Source organism: Oryctolagus cuniculus, chromosome 10, assembly GCF_964237555.1.
Source record: "Oryctolagus cuniculus chromosome 10, mOryCun1.1, whole genome shotgun sequence".
In the NCBI taxonomy this organism is placed as follows: Eukaryota; Metazoa; Chordata; class Mammalia; order Lagomorpha; family Leporidae; genus Oryctolagus; species Oryctolagus cuniculus.
This window is the reverse complement of record NC_091441.1, coordinates 69,041,929-69,062,437: the sequence shown is the minus strand read 5'-3', so window position 1 is coordinate 69,062,437 and position 20,509 is coordinate 69,041,929. Positions and strand designations below refer to the sequence as shown.

Below are 20,509 nucleotides of genomic sequence, written 5' to 3'. Positions count from 1 at the left end.
AAGAGAGAGAGAGAGATCACCCCCACTGGATGCATCCCCCATGAGCTCTCAGGCTAAAGGCCGGCTCTCAGCATGGGTTACTGCCTCAGCCATGTAAGGTGAGTCCCTCTTTACACGGGTTGCAACACCCTTGTGTGGCTGCTGTCTGTACCAGCCACAGATTCTTCTGGCCACTCTTTCACCACTGCCCAGCAGGCAGGAAACACCCACATAATGACCCAGAGCAGGCCCCAGCGCCCAGGGCTTCCTGGCCCAACTTCTCAAGGCTGAAGCCTTTCTCCTCCCCCTCCCGCTCTCCTAAAACAGCTTTTCTTGTTGGCAAGTTGCAAAAACACAAACTATCTCTCTAATAGGTGAAGGCACATAAGCCCCTCAGAACTGTGCCTGCCACATCACAAGCTCTGTTTGAACATTTGTTAGTTTTAAAACACACACACACACCCCTTCTTCAAGGATCTAGATTTGAAAACCATAGAAATCCTGACTTAGCTCATCAGGGTTTCTCCAGCAGTATCTGAATCCTAAGCTGGCTTTTCCTCAAAGCCTTAAGGAAGAAAAAAAAAGTTTTATGGTGGAACGTCAAAGTTTCTGAACATCCGGACGATGCTGGCCCTGGAAGGGAAGCAAGGAGGGGAAGGTGTGGGGGGGCGGGCGGGGAGCCGGGCTCTGCTCTCCAGGAAGAAGAAGGGCCAGGGCTTCAACAGCTGTGCGCCAGGGTTGGGGTCCTCCCCTTCCCACAGGCGGGAAAGGCCGTGCAGCCAGAGCGTAAAGCCACACCACTCTCTAATGCGTGAGTTAGAGTGTGCTCAGGCTGGGAGAGCTGCAAACACAATGCAGCTCCGTTAAAAAGGCCCTTCTGCCCACACCACTCCTGCCGTCCCCACAGGGCCAGAATGATTACCAATCTTAATTAAGCAAAGCACCACGGGGTGTGCCTAACCCGGCCCTGACAGCCCCGGGCACGTTGACGGGACCTCCTCGGCCTCGGACACTGCTGAAAGCCAAGACACAAAAAGGAAAAGGAGAAAGGAGCTCACTTCATTATTAACCCTAGCCGCTGCTTTGCCTCAGCCCTGTTGCTTGATTTTCAATCTTCCGGGCAGCCCAACAAGTTCCGCCCTGCACGGAGTCCGTGCCAGTCAGAGCGGAGCCGCTCTGGGCTGTGGGCTGTAGTGTGTCTGGGGTCAGAGCGCGCGGGGAGACGATCACGCCCGCCCCTGGTAGCTTAGTAGCGCCTGGAGCTGCTCCTGGCGCGCATCCCGCTGGACCAGCTCGAGGGCCCTAACCACGTCCGGCTTCGGGGGTCCAGCCCGGGGGGCCCTCGGCGTCCCACCCGCGCGCTCCCAGCGGGGCTGAAGCGGCCACAGCGACCACGCGGCGCCGGCGGTGCGCGGGAAAGAAAAGGCGTGTCCGAGAACAGCGCCAGGGCTGCCGCCCCGGTCACGCCCCAGCTCCTCGGCCTGCGCGCCCCGTGGGTGCCCAGGACTTCGACCCCACTCAAGACTGCGCTCCAGCCGCAGGGTCCCCAGGGGGCGTGGCGTGGCGCCGCCGGGCCGGGCGCTCACCTGTCCCGCGCGCAGCGCCAGCTGCACGGCCGCCTCGAAGCACTCCGCCCAGGGGTCCCCCGCGGGCGCCGCCGCGTCCTCGCTGCCGCGCTTCATCGCGGCCTCGCCGGGCCCCGCCACCTCCAGCCCTCCTCCGCGGGCCCAGGGACAGGACCCTGGCTCCCGCCACAGGACACCAGGCTCCGCACGCCCTCCTCTTGCTCCCGCCACCCCGCTCCTCGCCGGCCGCTAGCCCCACTGCGCGCCACTTGAAGAGCAAGCCAGCCGGCCGCAGCCGGGGGAGCGGCGCGGCGGGTCCCGCTCCCCGCCCCGCCCAGCGCCCGGCCCCGCCCCTCTCGCGGCGCGCGGAACGGTGCCCCGGGCCAGGCCCACTGGGCGTGCCCTGAATACCAATCACCGGTGAGATTCGCCTCTCCCTTTCCCGTCCTGAGTTTGGTCCCCGCACTTGTCCCCGCCTCCTTCCTTCGGCCTGAGACCCGAGCTCCGCTCCTGCCCAAATTGAGCCGCCCCCGTGCGGAGCTCCTCCCTCTGAGACCGGGACCAGGCCCCGCCCTCCACCCCGCCCCCTTCGCCGTCTGACCCCGCCCCCCGCTCCAGCCGCGGACGCCGCTCCGCACCGAGCCCCTCTCCTCGCCGCGCGCCGGACCGCGTCCCGCCCCGCGGCCCCGCCCCCCGCTCCGCGGGGCGCCGCGCCCGGTGCTGGATCGGGCCCGAGGAAGGCAGCGGAGCCGGTGTGGACGTGGAAGGCAGGTGGGGACCGCGGCGCCCGGGACCCGGGGCAGCGGGGAGGCATGCTGGTTAGAGGTGACGACTCAGGCCAGCACCAGATGTACAGAGGGCGCTTCACAGCCCGCCCGAGTGCACGTGGAGCGGGGAGTCCCCTGTCTGAGGCCCGCGCTCCGGGCGCAGGGCTCTGCGGGCGGCCGGGAAGGCGCCTTCTGTACCCCTGCAGCGTGCACGAAGCCGCGGTGCGGTGCGTGTTTGCTGGGCGCTCCGGCGTGCCGGGTGCGCCGAGCCTGCTGCTCTCCAGCCGAAAGCCAAGCTCTCTGGGTTCTGTGGGCTGTTTTAACTTCGGAGCCGAAACTGTGACTGTCCCCCACAAGGGTTAACGCCCTTTTCAACCTTGGGCTCTGACGCCAACGAAGGCCGGCGGCACGAAAACAAACTCGAGGCCTTTTCTGAGAGCGGCCGCGGGGAGTCCCAGAGCCGGCTGCTCTGAGCACCCGCCGAGCGCCGCGTTTCGGTCAGAGCCGTGGCGGGACGGTTCTCACCCGGTGGACCTAACGGCGGGAGGAAGCCGTCTCAGTTTCTGGGTGTTGAAACAGCTTGGGGAGAAACTAGGTGTGCGCTACAAGACGAAGATCACACGCAGGAGGAAGCAGGAAGGCAGCTGTGGGGAGGTGTTGGGGCCCTTGTTCCTCACTCTGGGGACTAGAAAATGGCACCGTGACGCCAGGGCTAACAGCGTGCTGTGTTCCTTCTCTTCTGGTCACGTTTTTTCGTGGTGTTTTGAGTTAGCTGGACTTCTGAGATCACTTGAGGCTGTGCTCTGAAGACTTGATGTTAAAGCGAAACACGTTCAGTTATTAATCTTTCTGGTTTTCATTACAGATCACTTCCAACGCTGAGAAAATTGAGGTGGTGCAGGTACCCTTTGGCCTCTTCCCAGCTGCCTCTCTGAATGCTACTTCCCTTCCTCCCTGTCTGAGACTCCATCTGGAAGCTCCCTTAGAGTTTATTTTTTTTAACTTTACAGTTTTTTAGTTCACACGCTTTTTATTTTCATTAGAGTCATAAGGCTTATGCTCCACTAAATAAAGAGTTCAACAAATAAAAACAGACCACAGTTCAGCAGGAAAATAGGCAAGAGCTATAAACAATCAAATAAAAAGATGTTCATCTTCACTCATAAATTTTTTAAATCACAATCATTACACTGTCACAATTAAATAATTACACAAAGTCACAATTAAATAATTAGAAATATAGTAGTATATGATGCCTGTCAGCTTGTTTGGCAGAGATTAAAATAAAGTTTGACAAAACACTGTAGCAAAACTGATGCACACAGGCATTCCTTTTTTTTTTTTTTTTTTTTCCTGCTGTTAGGTCTTTAGATAAACTTTTATAAGGGATCTCAGCATATCTAAACAGCTAGAGAAAAAGGCTTAGCTCAAATAACTTAAGACAGCGCCGCAGCTCAATAGGCTAATCCTCCGCCTTGCGGCGCTGGCACACCGGGTTCTAGTCCTGGTCAGGGCGCTGGATTCTGTCCCGGTTGCCCCCCTCTTCCAGGCCAGCTCTCTGCTATGGCCAGGGAGTACAGTGGAGGATGGCCCAAGTGCTTGGGCCCTGCACCCATGGGAGACCAGGAGAAGCACCTGGCTCCTGCCATCGGATCAGCGCGGTGTGCCGGCTTCAGCGGCCATTGGAGGGTGAACCAATGGCAAAGGAAGACCTTTCTCTCTGTGTCTCTCTCACTGTCCACTCTGCCTGTCAAAAAAAAAAAAAAAAAAAAAAAAAAAAAACAGTCTGGTTTATATCTGCATGAAACTCAGAAGCCAATCAGATATTCCTAAGTTAAATTATTGGCTTCATTTTTTTGTTGTGTAGATTTGAAAGTCACAAGCAACCTTTTTGCTTTTGTTTCCACTATTGTAAAATGGTTTTTTTTTTTTTAATTATTTATTTGGACCGCTGAGTTAGACAGAGAAGGAGAGCCACAGAGAGACTTTCTGTCCACTGGTTCACTCCCCAAATGGCAGCGACAGCTGAAGTTGGGCCAATCCGAAGCTAGGAGCCAGGAGCTTCTTCCTGGCCTCCCATGTGGGTGGCAGGGGCCCAATCACTTGGTCCGTCTTCCGTTGCTTTTCCAGGCACACTAGCAAGGAGCTGGATCAGAAGTGAAGTCGAGCAGCCAAGACTCGAATCAGTGCCCCTGTGGAATGTCATTACGGCAGCTTTACCCACTAAGCCACAGCGCCAGCCCTTAAAGTGGCCTTTGTAACTATTACAGGAGTTAGGTATTTCCAGCAGAGTTTACTACATACCTGCATCCCATAGTGCAGTCTCTGGGATGGAATCCTGGTTCCCCTTCCCGTTCCAGCTTCCTGCTAGTACTCATCCTGGGAGGCAGCACATGATGGCTCAAGAACTTGGGTCCCTGCCACCCATGTGTGACTCAGATTGAGTTCTGGCTCCCAGCTTGGGCCTGGTCCAGCAATGGCTATTTTAGACATTGAGGGTGCATGGGGGTGGGGGGTGTGAACCAACAGATGAAGATCTGTCTCTGTTTCTGTCTCCATCTCTCTGCCTTTCACAATAAAACAAATATTAAAGGAAAAAGAGGACTAGTCACTTGTACACCAACGTAGTCTCAAGTGACCAGCATAGTACTTGGCATATAATAGATGCTTACTAAGTGTCCATCAATCATTGAATGCTGAAATCAGCTTTTTCCAGTGGGTAATGTCATCATGCATTGATGACAATTCTCCTGAACATAGCTCTTCACCAGCATGCCCAGCACACCAGTCTGCACGTTGCCTCTTTCAGAGACCCTAGAAACCACAGGAACTTGGGTAATCCCCTAGCTCTGGCTTGAAAAATTTTCTGACTGCTGCCTCTCCGATGCTCCCATCCTCAGAAGGCCAGTGCTGACAGATGCCAGAGAAGCTAGGGGTGGCAGTGAGAAGATACTCGGGATATTTTTTGTGTCCTTATTAACCTGGGAGTTTCTTCTGGGGTCCCTTCTGGAACAAGTCAAGATCTAACTAAGCAGAATGTCAGGCTGGTTTCTTCTCTTCATTTCTCTGGCTTCCGGAGGTTACTTTGAAATCTGATCTCATTCCCCAAGGTCAAGACATGCTGACTGGAACTTTTCTGTTTGTTTCATCTCGTGTAAATCCTACAAGCAGGCCCAGGATACTGTCTGACCATTCTTAACTGTATGTGTGGAAAATTGATGCTACGGACTGGGTGTCCTTATAAGAAGGAGGAATGCAGGCAGAGAGGATGCCAGGAGTGCATTAGGCATAGAGGAAGACCACGTCGGGACTCAGGGAGGAGATGCCAGGAGAAGCCAACCCTGTTCACACCTTGATCTTGAACTTCAGCCTCCAGAGCTGTGAGAAATGACATTTCTGTTTAAGCTGCCGAGTCTGTGGCACTTTGCTAAGGCAGCCTGAGCCGACAGTTGGGGAACAAGGGCTTGTGCTTTTGTATGACCACACTTACTTAATACTTACAAGGAATAGGGAGTGTTGCTCATCCCAGAGGCAGCCGAAAGTGCAAAGTTCCCCAAGAAAGGATTCCCAGAGCGAACCCTCCCTCCCACCCACCAGCTGGTCAGAGCTGCCAGGGTTAGTTATGCAATAATTGGAGTCAGCCACTGCCATAGCTTTTCACTAGATTAAACCAGACAGGTGGGCACCAACAAATGCTCTGTATTTCAGTGTCACTGAACACTGCATGGCCCCACAGCAATGACCCGTTCTAGGAACCCTGTCAAAGCTGCGTTCCAGGGACCAGATGGTTGGTCTAGTGGTTAAGATGCTTCTTGTTGGGGCTGGTGCTGTTGTGTAGTGGGTAAAGCCACTGCCTGCAGTGCTTGCATCCCATATGAGCACCGGTTCGAGTCCCAGCTGCTCCACTTCCAATTCAGCTCCCTGCTCATGGCCTGAGAGAGCAGCAAGAAGATGGCCCGAGTCCTTGGGCCCCTGCACCCACATAGGAGACCTGGAAGAAGCTCCTTGCTCCTGGCTTCAAATCGGCACAGCTCTGGCCATTGTGGCCAATTGGGGAGCGAATCAGTGGATGGAAGACCTCTTTCTCTCTCTCTGCCTCTCCTCTCTTTATGTAACTCTGTCTTTCAAATATATAAATAAGTCTTAAAAAACAAAAACAAAAAGATGCTGCTTGCAGGACCAGCACTGTGGCACAGCTGTTTAAAGCCATGGCCTGCAGTGCGAGCATCCTGTATGGGCACTGGTTCGAGTCCCAGATGCTCCACTTCCAATCCAGCTCCCTGCTAATGTGCCTGGGATAGCAGCAGAGGATGGTCCAAGTCCTTGCCCCCCAAACCCACAAGGGATACCTGGAGCTAATCGGCCCAGCTGTCATTGTTATGGTCATTTGGGGTGTAAACCAGCAGATGGAAGACCTCTCTCTCTCTGGCTCTTATCTCTCTTTGTAACTCTTTCAAATAAATAAAATAAATCTTAAAAAAAAATTCTGCTGCTTACGATCCTTTATCAGAGTGAGTAGGTTACTGTCCCTTATAGACTTCTGATTCTAGCTTATGTGTCCCTGGGAGGTAGCAGTTATGGCTCAAGTAGTTGGGGCCCTGCCAGCTATGTAGGAAACCCAGGTGCAGTTCCAGGCTCATGGCTTCAGCTTTACCCAGCCTGATCTGTTGTAGGCATTTGGGGAGTGAACATCAGATGGGAGGATCTCACTTTGTCTCTCTATCTTTCTTTGTCTGTTTTTGAAATAAATTAATTTTTTATTAAATAAATTAATTTTAAAATTAAAAAAAACTTGCTTTCCATTGGAAACAGTCATCACAAGATTATTTCTACTCATTTGTTTCCACTTTAAAGTGCTAACGCTTTTTCCCTACTCTGGGAAAATCTCCCAAGTCATTAGTTTCCATTGAGGAAAGAGTTAATATGGTGGTCATGCTCCTTCCTGCTGAGGCTGAGTGTAACCTTATACCAGTCACTCCCTGAGATTCCCTGGGTATTCTGGCTTTCAAAGCTTCTCACAGCTTTCCCAGGACTCATATTTTTTTTCTTTGCTCTGCCCTCCAGTCAGTCCTATATATCTTACACGCACAGATCTTGGAGGCGGTGAAATTGTACTTGCATGATTGGTGCCACTTCTATCCTATTAAACTCTAAGCTACAAGCTCTCAGTTCTATGAAGTAGATTTCCAACAGTTCCAATTCTCTGTGCCTGGAATTCTTAATAATGACGTTAATCGAAATGAGCTATACTAGCCTAGCAGATGATATTTTGCAATCCATAGACCCAGTTATACATCATACAACTCCCTGTAACCTCCCTTCCTGCCTGATAGCAACAAATGGAACCTGCTACTTCCAGACTAATACCATGAACATAGGAATGTAAGGATTAGGTTTCCAGCACATGAAATTTTGGGAGACACAGTCAAACCCAAGCAAAGATCAAAAGAAAACATTTTCCATATTTTGAATCCTGAGCACACAGAAAGTAGGTAACCTGAAAGGAATCTTAGACTCCCCCAGGAGGATGTTGAGAAAGCCTGGGCATAAAGTCCAGCTGGACCAAGGAGTTTCTTTATGCTTGGATTTGCTGGGCCAAAAGTTTGTGGACAATGTGTACTATGAAAAAGCTGCATAGATTTCAAAATTACACCAAAATAGGCTTATCTTTTAATTTCATTGTTCCACAAATTTTTGTATTTGTGCCACAATTGCTTTAAACATGTCTACCTCACTACCATATATGAAAAGTATGCAAACAGTAACAGGTAATTGGAAACATTCATTTTTAACTGATTTGCAAATGAAAAAATAGTGATGTTGCCAACTAATAAAGTGATCCCAATTTGCTTTAAAGGAGTTTTTAAAAAATTTTATTTACTTATTTGTTTATTTGAAAGGCAGAGATACAGAGAGAGAAGGATCTTCCATGCACTTGTTCACTCCTCAAATGACCACAACAGCTGAGGCTGGGCCAGGCCAGAGCCAAGAACCAGGAGCTTCTTCCAGATCTCCCAACATGGGCAGAGGCCCAACCACTTGGGCCATCTTCTGCTGCTTTCCCAGCTGCATTAGCTGGGAACTGGATTGGAAGTGGAGCCGCTGGTCTTGAACCCGTGATGGCTTTACCTGCTATGCTGATATACCACAATGCCAGCCCCCCAAGAAGGAATTTAAGGGGCAGGTATTTAACCTAGTGGTTAAGATGCTAGTTAAAGCACTCATCTCCCACATCGGAGTGGCTGGGTTTGATTTCCAGCTCCAACATCTGACTCCAGCTTCCTAACCTAGACAATGGGAAGCAGCTGTGATAGCTCAAACAATTGGCTTGCTGACATCCACCTTGCCTTCTGGCCTTTGGGCTTTGGCCTGACCCAGTCCTGGCCACAGCAGGCATTTAGGGAGTGAATCAGTGGAAGAGAGAGACTGAGAGCTCTCTCCATGTGTCTGTCTGCCTTTCAAAATAAGAACAATGATGATTAAAGTGAGAAAAATAATAATGCATTGTTCAGCAATGATTTGTGGTTTAATCAGTCTTATTTTGGATCAATGAATTCTTAAATTATTTGGTATCACATGATCTGCCATAAAAAAATGCAGGTAAAAGGGGCCTAAAAGAGGACTTCAGAAATTTTGTGGGAAGGGCCAGCATTGTGGTGCAGTGGTTAAGCCACCATCTGTGATACCAGCATCCCATACGAGTGCCAGGTTGAGTCCCTGCTGCTCCACTTCTGATCTGGCTCCTTGCTAATGTGCCTGGGAAGGCAGCAGAAGATGGCCCAAGTGCTTGGGGCCCTACTGCTCAAGTGGGAGACCAAGATAGAGTTTCAAGCTGCTGGTTTTGGCCTGTCCCACCCTTGACCCTTGTGGCTATTTGGAGAGTGAACTAGGGGTTAAAAGATCTCTATCTCTCTGTCTTACTCTCTCTCTCTAAATCTGCCTTTCAAGTAAATAAATAAATTTTTAAAAAAATTTATAGCCGGCGCCGCGGCTCACTAGGTTAATCCTCTGCCTTGCGGCGCCAGCACACCAGGTTCTAGTCCCGGTCGGGGCGCCGGATTCTGTCCTGGTTGCCCCTCTTCCAGGGCAGCTCTCTGCTGTGGCCCGGGAGTGCAGTGGAGGATGGCCCAAGTCCTTGGGCCCTGCACCCGCATGGGAGACCAGGATAAGTACCTGGCTCCTGCCATCGGATCAGAGCGGTGCGCCGGCTGCAGCGCGCCGGCCGTGGCATCCATTGGAGGGTGAACCAACGGCAAAATGAAGACCTTTCTCTCTGTCTCTCTCTCTCACTGTCCACTCTGCCTGTCAAAAAAAAAAAAAAAGTTTATGGGGGGCTGGCACTGTCGCGCAGTGGGTAAAGCCGCCACCTGCAGTGCCAGCATCCCATGTGGGTGCTGGTTTGAGTCCCGGCTGTTCCACTTCCAATCCAGCTCTCTGTTATTGCCTGGGAAGGCAGTGGAGGACACGTGGGACACGTGCACCCACGTGGGACCACCTGGAGGAAGCTCCTGGCTCTGGATCGGCCCAGCTCTGGCTGTTGAGGCCATCTGGGGAGTGAGCCAGCAGATGGAAGACCTCTCTCTCTGTCTGCCTCTCCTTCTCTCTCTGTGTAACTCTTTCAAGTAAATAATTAAATCTTTTTTTAAAAAAAAGTTTATGGGAAATGGAATTAAAAGATAAATTTGCTTTGGTGCAGAATTATTTGAAATCTACATACAAGAAATCCTCAAAAAGTATTATGAAAAAAACACCCATAAATTTCAAAAACTTTTGCATGGAGGCTGGCACTGTGGCATAGCAGGTAAAGCTTCTGTAGTGCCAGCATCCCATATGGGTGCCAATTTGAGTCTCGGCTGCTCCATTTGTGATCCAGCTCTCTGCTGTGGCCTAGGAAAGCAGCAGCAGATGTGCAGCTCAGGCTACTGTGGCCATCTGGGGAGTGAACCAGCAGATGGAAGACACCTCTCTCTCTCTCTCTCTCCCCGCTTCTGCCTCTCAAATAAAAATAAATCTTTAAAAAATAAAAACAAAAAAAACTTCTGCATGAAAATAAACTTATTTTTAAAAAATTGATTTTACTTATTTGAAAAACAAAGAAGGAGAGAGAGATCATTTTTCCATCCTCTGGTTCACTCCCCAAATGCTCTCCACAGCGCCACAGCCAGGGCTGAGTTATGACAAAATCAGGAGCTGGCATCTCTGTTCCTATTTCCCATGTAGGCTGAGGGGTGCAAGCAATTGAGCTGCCTCCCCGGTGCAGGTTAGCAGGAAGCTGGACCAGAAGCAAAACAGCCAGGAACTCTAACCAAGCATGTGGTAATGGGATGTAGGTGTCCCAGGGATTTTTTTATTTTTAAAGATTTATCTATTAATTTGAAAGGGAGTCCGGCGCCGTGGCTCAATAGGCTAATCCTCCACCTTGCGGCGCCGGCACACCAGGTTCTAGTCCCGGTCAGGGCGCCGGATTCTGTCCCGGTTGCCCCTCTTCCAGGCCAGCTCTCTGCTATGGCCAGGGAGTGCAGTGGAGGATGGCCCAGGTGCTTGGGCCCTGCACCCCATGGGAGACCAGGAAAAGCACCTGGATCCTGGCTCCTGCCATCGGATCAGCGCGGTGTGCCGGCTGCAGCGGCGGCCATTGGAGGGTGAACCAACGGCAAAGGAAGACCTTTCTCTCTCTGTCTCTCTCTCTCACTGTCCACTCTGCCTGTCAAAAAAAAAAAAAAAAAAAAAAAAAAAAAAGAAAAAGAAAAAAAAGAAAAAAAAAAGAAAGGGAGAGTTGGCCACAATGGTCAGGGCTGTGCTAGGTCAAAGCCAGGAGCCAGGAGCTTTTTCCAGGTCTCCAGGACCCAAGTATTTGGGCCCTCTTCTGCTGCTTTCCCAGGTGCAGGGAACTAGATTGGAAGTGGATCAGCTGGGGCTGGAACTGGTGCCTATATGGAATGCACTTGGGCCATTTTCTACTGCTTTCCCAGGCCATTAGCCAGCAGCTGGGTCAGAAGTGGAGCAGCTGGGACTTGAAGCAGTCCACATATGAGATGCCAGCACTGCAGGGAGAGGCTTAACCTACTACACTACAGAGCCGGCCCCAGGGTAACTGTATTCTACAATAATTAATCGCACATTTCGAATAACTAGAGAAGAGTTTGAAGGTTCCTGACACATAGATTAGAAGACGGAAATGCTAATTACTCTGATTTCATTGTATTCATGTTTGAATTATAATATTATACCCATAAGTAAGTTCAAACACTATGTTCATCAAAAAATACATTTTTAAAAACGAAGTAGGACCTGCTGAAAGTTGGTTTGGAAGATGAGGGCACTTCCCTTGGACTGGATTTGAGTTTGTTATTGGAACCCCTGATTAGTTTTCAGGAGATGGTTGTAATAAAAGCATAAGTGGGAGGTTGAGGCTGTGGCGCAGTGGGTTAACGCCCTAGCCTAAAGTGCTAGCATCCCATTTGGGCGCCGGTTCGAGACCCTGCTGCTCCACTTCCGATCCAGCTCTCTGCTATGGCCTGGGAAAGCAGTAAGAAGATGGCCCAAGTCCTTGGGCCCCTGCACCCACATGGGAGACCCGGAGGAAGCTCCTGGCTCCTGGCTTTGGATTGGCGCAGCTCCGGCCATTGCGGCCAATTGGGAAGTGAACCATTGGATGGAAGGCCTATCTCTCCCTCTCTCTTTCTCTGCCTCTCCTCTGTGTAACTCTGACTTTGAAACAGATTAATTTAAAAAATAAAAGCATAAGTGGAGTTGGGCATTTGGCCTAGAGTTTGGAGTGCCTGTGTTCCATATCGAAGTGCCTAGGTTCAGTTCCCAGCTCCCTTCCTGGTTCCAGCTTCCTACTAATGTGGACCTTAGGAGGCAGCAGGTGATGGCTCAAGTACTTGGGTCCTTACTACTCATGTGGAAGACTTAGATTGAGTTCTTGGCTTTCAGTTTTGTTTTTTTTTTTTTTTTTTTAAGATTTATTTGTTTATTTGAAAGGTAGCGTTTGAGAGAGAAGGAGAGGCAGAGAGACAGAAAGAATCTTCTTCCATTCGCTAGTTCATTCCCCAAGTGGCCAAGACAAAGTTTGGCCAGGCTGAAACGAGGAGCCTGGAACTCCATCCAGGTCTCCCATATGGGTGGCAGGGGCCCAAGCACTTAATCCACCTTCTGCTTCTTTCCCAGATGCATCAGTAGGGAGCTGGATGAGAAGTGGAACAGCCAGGACTGGAACCGGCACCCATATAGGATGCCAGAGTCACAGCTGGCAGCTTAACTCACTGTGCCACAATGCCAGTCCCTGGCTTCCAGCTTTGACCTGGCCCAGCCCTAGCCATGGAGACATTTTGGGAGTCAACCAATAGATGGAAGATTTCTCTCTCTCTCTCTCTCTCTCTCTCTCTCTCTCTCTCTCAAATAAATAAATAAGCAAGCAAGCAAGCAAGCAAGCCTGGGCACTCCCCAGTTGCTCTGGCTTCCCACCTCACATGTGATATCCTCCTCTTTCCCCATGTGATCTCTGCCTACATGCATCACATCTCCACCAGGGTGTGATGTGGGCAGGGAGTGGCCCTGGCCAGAGAAAGCACCTTGCAGTTTGGACCATCAGCCTCCAGAACTGTGAATGAAATAAACTTCTTTTCTTTATAAAATACCCAGCTTTGGGTATTTCATTATCATAATGCAAAGTGGACTGATGCACACCTTTCCCCACCATCTTAACTCCTGTAGATGTCCCAGCACTGGAGTCCTGCAGGGTGCGAGACTTTCAGAGTCAGGCCAGCCTGGGTTCCAGGAGCAAGGATGCCACCTGCTGGGACCTCTGTCTTATCTTGCTCATCTGGGAAGCAGCCATAACACCAACTCCATAGAGTAATTTTGAGAAGTAAATGAGATGATGTATAAAGTGCATAGTAGGTGCTCACTGAATATTGGCTGCTTCTTCCCATTTCCTTGACTGCAGTGCTGCTCACCTGTTTCCTTTCGATCATTTGTTTTCTTTTCTTTTTAAAAATTTATTTATTTGAGAGGTAGAGTCATAGACAGAGAGGAAGAGACAGAAAGAAAGGTCTCCCATCCACTGGTTCACTCACCAAATGGCCACAGCAACTGAGCTGGGCTGATCTGAAGCCAGGAGCCAGGAGCTTCTTCCGGGTCTCCCACATAGGTACAGGGGCCCAAGCACTTGGGCCATCTTCTGCTTTCCCAGATCATAAGCAGAGAGCTGGGTAGGAAGAAGAGCAGCCAGGACTCTAACCTGTGCCCATATGGGATGCTGGCACCACATGTGGAGGCTTAGCCTACTATGCCATTGCACTGGTCCCATCACTGGCTTTCCAAATGTTTCCTGCTCATGGTTCAAATTTCCTACCCTCTCTCATTGCCTCCCATTTGACTGACACTAGAAGGTTTACTCTGGTCACATGCAACACTTTCCCCTATGCCTGTTTTTCTCCTGCTTCTCCTCTGCTATGTTATTATTTTACTTTATTTTGTCTTTTTGAAAGGCAGAGAGACAGAGACATCACCCATCTATTGGTTCACGTCACAAATGCCAACAATAGCCAGGGCTGTGCCAGTGCTGTGCCAGGCTGTAACCAGGAGCCACATGGGTGACAAAGACCCAGATATTTGAACCGTCATCTACTGCACCCTGCACCCTCCCCTTTCCCCCAAACTGTGTGCCCATTAGCAAGAAGTTGCAATGGAGAGCAGAGCCAGTACTTCAACCCAGGTGCTCTGATATGAAATGGGGGCCTAACTGCTGTGCCAAATGCATGCTTCCTTCTCTGCTCTTTTTTTAATTTATTTATTAAAAAGGCAGAGAGAGGAAGAGAAGAGATTTTCCATCTGCTTTTTCACTCCCTAAATGCCTGCAATAGCTGGTTCTGGACCAGGCTGGAGCCAGGAGCCAGGAACTCTGTCCAGGTCTCCCACATGGGTGGCAGAAACCCAAGTACTTGGGCCATCATCTGCTGCCTCCCAGGTGCATTAGCAGGAAGCTGGATCAGAACCAGAGGTGGGAATAGAACCTAGGCACTCCAGTATGGGATGTGTGTGTTCCAAGCGGTTACTTGACCTGCTGTACCATGATGCTTGCTCTTAAACTGTGTCTTCCCTTTTCCGCCCTGGACTCCTCCCTGACAGTGCTCCTCTGGTCATCAGTCAACAGTTACTTCCTCTGTCTAGAGTGTGCCTTCCCTCCATCCATCTCTATGGACCATCTCTATGCCTGTCCTGTCTCCTGCAAAAACGCTTGGCTCCTGGTCCATCCCCTTGTGCACTCTCCTCTACATGCTGTGTGCTTGCCAGTGCTGGAACTGTGTGCATCTGTGTGCCAGAGAGGTGAAGGCATAGTCGCCATCCTGTGGGAACTCGCGGTCCAGACAGAGCAGAATGGAAGGGAATAATTATTTGAAAGGCAGAGTGACACAGAGAGACACAGGGAAAGAGAGATCTACCATCCACTGGTTCACTCCCCAGATGGCCTCATCAAGAGCCAAGGCTGGGCTGAGCTGAGTCAGGAGCCTGGAACTCTATCTGGGTCTCCCATGAGGGTGGCAGGGGCCCAAGTACTTGCGAAATCTGCTGCAGCTTTCCAGATGGATTAGCAGGGACCTGGATGGTAAGCAGAGCAGCTGGAAGCTGAACCCGTGCTCCAGTAGAGGAAACCAGCATTGTAAGTGGCAGTTTAATCTGCTGTGTCACAATGCTGACCTCTGTGTTCTGTTTCTATAGTTCTCAATTGGAGAGATTTTATCCCACCCCAGGGAGACTTGGCAAGGTCTGGAGACAGTTTCGGTTGTCACAAGTTGTAGGATATTGTGGTATCTGGTGGGTAGAGGTTGAGGGTGCTGCTAACCATCTCACAATGCACAGGACAACTGCCTATAACAAAGAATTATCCCATCTAGCATGTCAAAAATGCTGAGGTGAGAAGTCATGTTCTATGTGTGTGTATATATGTATATATATATATATATGTTTTTACTTGCAAAAATTTATTTACTTGAGAAGCAGAAAGAGAGAGAATGAACTCTCAGCTAGTGATTCACTCCTCAAACGCCCACAACAGCCCTGAATGGAACCAGGAACCAGGAACCAGGAACTCAATCCAAGTCTCCCACATAGGTGGCAGGAACCCAACTGCTTAAGCCATCGTCACTGCCTCCCAGGGCCTGAATTAGCAGGAAACTGAAGTCAGTATCTGAAGCTGGGAATCAAACCCAGACACTATCTGGGTTGCAGACATCTTAACCACTAGGCTAAATTCCCACCCCTCCTGTTTTTTTTTTTTTTTTTTTTTTTTGTTTGTTTTTGTTTTTGTTTTTGTTTTTTGACAGGCAGAGTGGATAGTGTGAGAGAGAGACAGAGATAAAGGTCTTCATTTTGCCATTGGTTCACCCTCCAATGGCCGCCACGGCTGGCGCGCTGTGGCTGGCGCACCACGCTGATCCGATGGCAGGAGCCAGGTGCTTCTCCTGGTCTTCCATGGGTGCAGGGCCCAAGGACTTGGGCCATCCTCCACTGCACTCCCGGGCCACAGCAGAGAGCTGGCCTGGAAGAGTGGCAACCAGGACAGAATCCAGCGCCCCGACCGGGACTAGAACCCGGTGTGCCGGTGCCGCTAGGTGGAGGATTAGTCTATTGAGCCGCGACGCCGGCCTTGTGTTCTGTTTTAACTCTTATCTGAAGAATCTGCTCCAGGCCAGAATTCCATGTGTGATCTTTTTGAGTTGTGACCACAAAGGTGTTATTTGGCAAGCCTCACAAGGATTGAGGTGGGGAGCTGCCACCCCCCACCATGCTAGACTTGGAGCACAGCTAACCCCAAGCAATGGGTCCACCCCACCTATGTGCTCCCCTCAAAACCCAAACAGCAAGAGCTGTGTCTTCTGAGAAAGAGAATTTTTTTTTGACAGGATGCCAAGGAGATGGGAGAAAAACCCAAACTGATCCCCCTGTTCAAAGGGAATTTGGGAATTTATGAAGTTTGGGGAAATGGGACATAACTGGGTGACACTAGGTGTTATATAGGTGAAAATGGATATAGAGAGTCCTTTGAACATGCACATTAGGAGATCATGCTTCTACATGCATACGTTTATATGTTCAGAGATGGCTGCTGAACCTTCCTTGAGGATCATGATGAACTGTAAAGTGACTCTGGTCCATGTGAGTCCACCTGCAGACTCCAGTCACAATTTTGGCCACAGCTGGTTCTGTCCTTGTTTTATCGGGGAGCCTACAAAGCTAATCAGGGCCAGCATTGTAAGCCACAGCTTTGACTTCCAAATGGAAGTGCTGGTTTCATGTTCCTGTTCAAGCTTCTCCTCTTCTGATCCAGCTTCCTGCTAGTGTGCCTGGGAAAGCAGCAAAAGATGCCCAGTGCTTGGACCCCAGTCACCCTTGTGGGAGACTCAGATGGAGTTTCTGGATTCTGGCTTAAGCTGGGCCAGCCCTGTCTGTTGCAGCCATTTGGGGAGTGAACCAGTGAAAGGAAGATAACTCTTCCCCCCACATACACCCTTTTTCTTCTCTTGCATTCTCTTGGAACAAAAAAAAAAAAAAGATGGCCCAGCAGATTTTTAACAATGATAACTATTATGGGATATTAAGTTACCATGCACCAGGTGGCCAAATGGCTAGCATGGGTTGTTAGTATAACAGGCAGCTAAGGGAGGCCTGCTGTTAGACAAAGGGCAGAGGGCTACTTTCTTATCCAGTTTCTCAGTGGATGCACTGCAGTTTGCAGGAGTTGCAGGCAGAAGACCCATATTCGGCACCCCCGCTCCAGTCAGTCATCAGTGCGTCTGCACATCTAGCCCAGGCACCTCGGTAAACATGCACCATCATAGAACTGCCCCAGGTGAGAACCTTCTTACCTGGGGAGGCTGACGGACACCTCCCCAACTGACTCAGTGCCCCGTACTTTTCCACTCCTGTCCTTCCCTTCCTTCAGGCCCTCAGGTCCCGGCAGCCCAGCTCACTCCCACTCAGCTCTAGGCATAGTCACACTATGCAAATATTTGCTTTTCTTTGTCTTCGAATCCAGTAGGTCCTTCATGAATTCAGAATTGAGTGAATGAAAGCATGTCTCGACAAGCCCGAGGGAGCTCATTAATGGTGGATAATGGACTATAACAAGCGAAAATGTACTTGGTGTGATGGTAAACGCCTGCATTTAGGTGTAACGCAGGAACTGAAGAAGTGCGGAACGGGAGTGCGGGGTTGACCAGTCAGTCTAGGAATCAGCAGTGTATCAGCTCTGATGTCTCGAAGCACGTGGCATATTATCTGTCATCCTGATACTGATTGGCTTATTAATATTTCCCTAAATTAATAAGGTGTGTGGGTTCTTGCCATGAATTCAGACAACAATTCTGAATACTGGCTCAAATAGACCAGGCAGCATGGTAAGTTTTTAAGCTTTTTACTCAGTGAGAGAAATGCATAGGAGAGTGAGGGCTTTAAGGGAGAAAGGAAAGTCCGGAAATTAAGTTGGGGCCATACCAAGCAGAGAGCAGGTCAAGAGCCACATGCAGCAAGCCTTTGGTTAAGAGCAGTTACCACTAGCAGCTTATCATGGACAACAAAGCGAAGGCAGAGAGCACAGAAGGCAGAGAGTGCAGGTGCTCCAAAGGCCACGTGCCCCAAAGGCGCAGGGCAACAACAGCAACTAAAGTCCATAATGGCGAAAAAGGGGAAAAAAGGCCTGGGCCCACCATGCTCCATTCCTTTTATCCACTTTCAAAGGGGAGTGGTGATGTAGCTGGATTGGCAGGTGGGCATACAGGTGGGGTCAGGTAGGGGCATGATATCACACAGGGGGTGCGGTGAAGGCGTGGTCCCCAGCTTCCAAACCTAATTGAATTTTATCCTATATGCTTGTCTATATCAATCCAAGAAGATTCATGTTCAGTTCCAGGCATGCTCTAAAGAGTTCATATATAAATATATGGCTGAATGTATTTAAATATACAGTCATGGAACTAACGTTGTAGCATAGCAGGTTAAGTCGATGCCTGAAATGCCAGGCATCCCATGAGAGTGCCAATTTGAATCCTGGCTGCTCCACTTCCAGTCAAGCTCCCTGCTAATGCACCTGGAAAGACATCAGAAGATGGCCTAAGTGCTTGGGCCCCTGTTACCCATATGGGAGACCCAGGCTCCTGGTTTGTGGCCATTTAGGGAGTGAATCAATGGATTTCAGAAGATCTATGTGTCTCTTCCTCTCTCTGTAACTCTGCCTTTCAAATAAATAAGTAAATCTTAAAAAAAAATACATACAGTCATGTACAGAAAAAAAATCCTCCAAGGAGAGCATGGACTGAAACAGCCAGCTGCTGTTTTCCCATTTTCCCTCCCAGAGGTGACTGCCACTGACGCCATTCTTTGGAAGGAGTGCTGATGGATGAGAACAGCTCCAAGGGAGTGACTGAGTGGATTAGGCACTTATCTTGGAAAAGGAAAGATCTAGCTGTGGTGAAGAGTCAGGTGACATAACCTGTTCTCAGGAAAAGGGGGCAGAACAGGGGGCATTTGCTGTGACACCCTTCCCAAGCCTCAGCCTCATTTTCTGTTCATAAGGGTTATCTCTGTTTCTAAAGGAGTCCCCACTCCCACCCCTAATTGAGTAAGGTGAGCACTACTCACTAATTCTGAATCTACCCTTGGGCCAGGATTGTCTACCTGACTCCTATGACTAAAAATAGAAAAGTACAGTGAGGCAGGGCATTGCTCAAGATCTGGAAATTCTCCCAGATTCCTGTTCAAAGGTGGGGTGAGCTGCAGAAGGCTGGCGAGCCCGCACCGGCAGCCTTCAAGTAGAGGCTGATGCCTGCCTGCAGGTATGGGAGGAGAAACTGGCCACCTCCTCCAGCTCTAGGAATCTACAGCTCTAAGCTAAGCTATAGAGCAAGGAGAAGCTATGCTCTAGCTGTTGTGAGAGTTGGCATCCCAAGTCCAGACACGTTTGTTAGCTGGGTTTAAGTTGCTCTAGTACAATAAAATAATTCAAATACACTTTCATATGTATTCTGTATTTCCGAATGGCCTTTTATCAAACAAGTAGGAAGCTATTAATTTTAATTTGCAATAGATTTCTCATTGATTATTCCTAGGGGCAGGGGTGGTTTTGTCTAGTGTCTGAGACTCCACTTAAGACACCACATCCCATATCAGATACCTGGGTTCAGTTCCCAGCTCTGGCTCCTGATTCCAGTTTCCTGCTAATGCAGACACTGGGAGGCAGAGGTGAGTGGTGATGACTCTAACAGTTGAATTCTTGCCTCCTACATGGGAGACTTGTATTATGTTGCCAGCTCTTGGCTTCAACCCAGCCAAGCCTCAGCTGTTGCAGGCATTTGGGGAGTCAACCATGGATAGGAGCTCGCTCTCTGCCTCTCAAATATTTTAAAAACAATATTTACTTAGGGGGGGCATGTGTTTGGCACAGCAGTTAAGTCGCCTCTTGGGAGGTCTGCATTCCATTTTCGGTCTGCTGGTTAGTCTCAGCTACTCTGCTTCCCATCCAGGTTCCTGCTAATGCATCATGGGAGGGGGTAAATGATGACTCAAGTCGTTGCCACCCAACATGAGACCTGGGTGGGTTTCCAGGCTCCGGGCTCAAGCCCTGGCCATTTCAGCCATATGAGGAGTAAATCAGCAGGAAGGAGATCTATGTAAGTCCGTCTCTCTCTGCCTTCAAAAGGAGTAAACGATTTTTAAAAAAAATTAAAAGTGTTTATTCAATTACCCCTAATCTCCTACTCCTCTAGCCATACTCTTGGACACTGGATTCCTTGCCTCAAAATAGCCCAGAAGCGGTCTTTTGCTCTTCTTTCTGTAAATTTTCCTATGCCGTGAGAAGTAGCAACCCCATACCACTACCCTGTCATCATCAAAGCTGCCGTTAACAGTCGAGTGCGGCTTCGTGGTCCTCCACGCTCATCAGTAGACACTTGGTCACCACGAACCACTAGTTTGACGAACGGTGGTGACAGCCACGTGCTCTGCATTCCTCTTCAGGGTTGAGCGGGCTCACCCAAGATGCTTGGGAGGAGGGGCGCCAGCATGCCTCGAGGCGCGCAAGGCAACCTGGGAGTGGTAGTTCTGGACTCCCGGTACGCGGTAGAGGCGGCTCCGGCTCAGCGGTTCCTGTGAGGTTACGCAGAGGCGGGAAAGAGGGCACACGGAAGGTAGGAGGGT

At 50.0% G+C, this 20,509-nt stretch overlaps 2 protein-coding genes and 1 long non-coding RNA gene across 7 annotated transcripts in view; 2 read left to right on the top strand and 1 right to left on the bottom strand.

The window, feature by feature from the left end:
• Window positions 1-4,676, bottom strand: part of IMPA2 (inositol monophosphatase 2) — a 44,785-nt gene extending 40,109 nt beyond the window's left edge. The window contains exon 1 of one of the 4 annotated variants that reach the window (XR_011379444.1): window positions 1,956-3,180. Coding sequence is in view for 3 of the 4 variants with exons in the window: in XM_070050507.1 (XP_069906608.1) it covers window positions 1,963-2,358 (396 nt within the window). In the remaining variant the exon portion in view is untranslated. Of the gene's footprint in view, window positions 1-1,565; window positions 1,894-1,955; window positions 3,181-4,615 lie in introns of those variants that run through there. The other 3 variants (XM_051852190.2, XM_070050507.1, XM_002713559.5) reach the window with 3 other exon arrangements.
• Window positions 2,177-3,478, top strand: LOC127492413 (uncharacterized). Its single transcript, XR_007921866.2, has 2 exons — window positions 2,177-2,315; window positions 3,177-3,478. It is a non-coding gene; the product is annotated as an uncharacterized lncRNA (long non-coding RNA).
• Window positions 4,677-20,395: 15,719 nt separating the features above from the next.
• MPPE1 (metallophosphoesterase 1) overlaps window positions 20,396-20,509 on the top strand; it is an 82,951-nt gene continuing 82,837 nt past the window's right edge. The window contains exon 1 of one of the 2 annotated variants that reach the window (XM_051852171.2): window positions 20,396-20,507. The gene's annotated coding sequence lies outside the window, so the exon portion shown is untranslated. The remainder of the gene's footprint in view (window positions 20,508-20,509) is intronic. The other variant, XM_051852172.2, reaches the window with a different exon arrangement.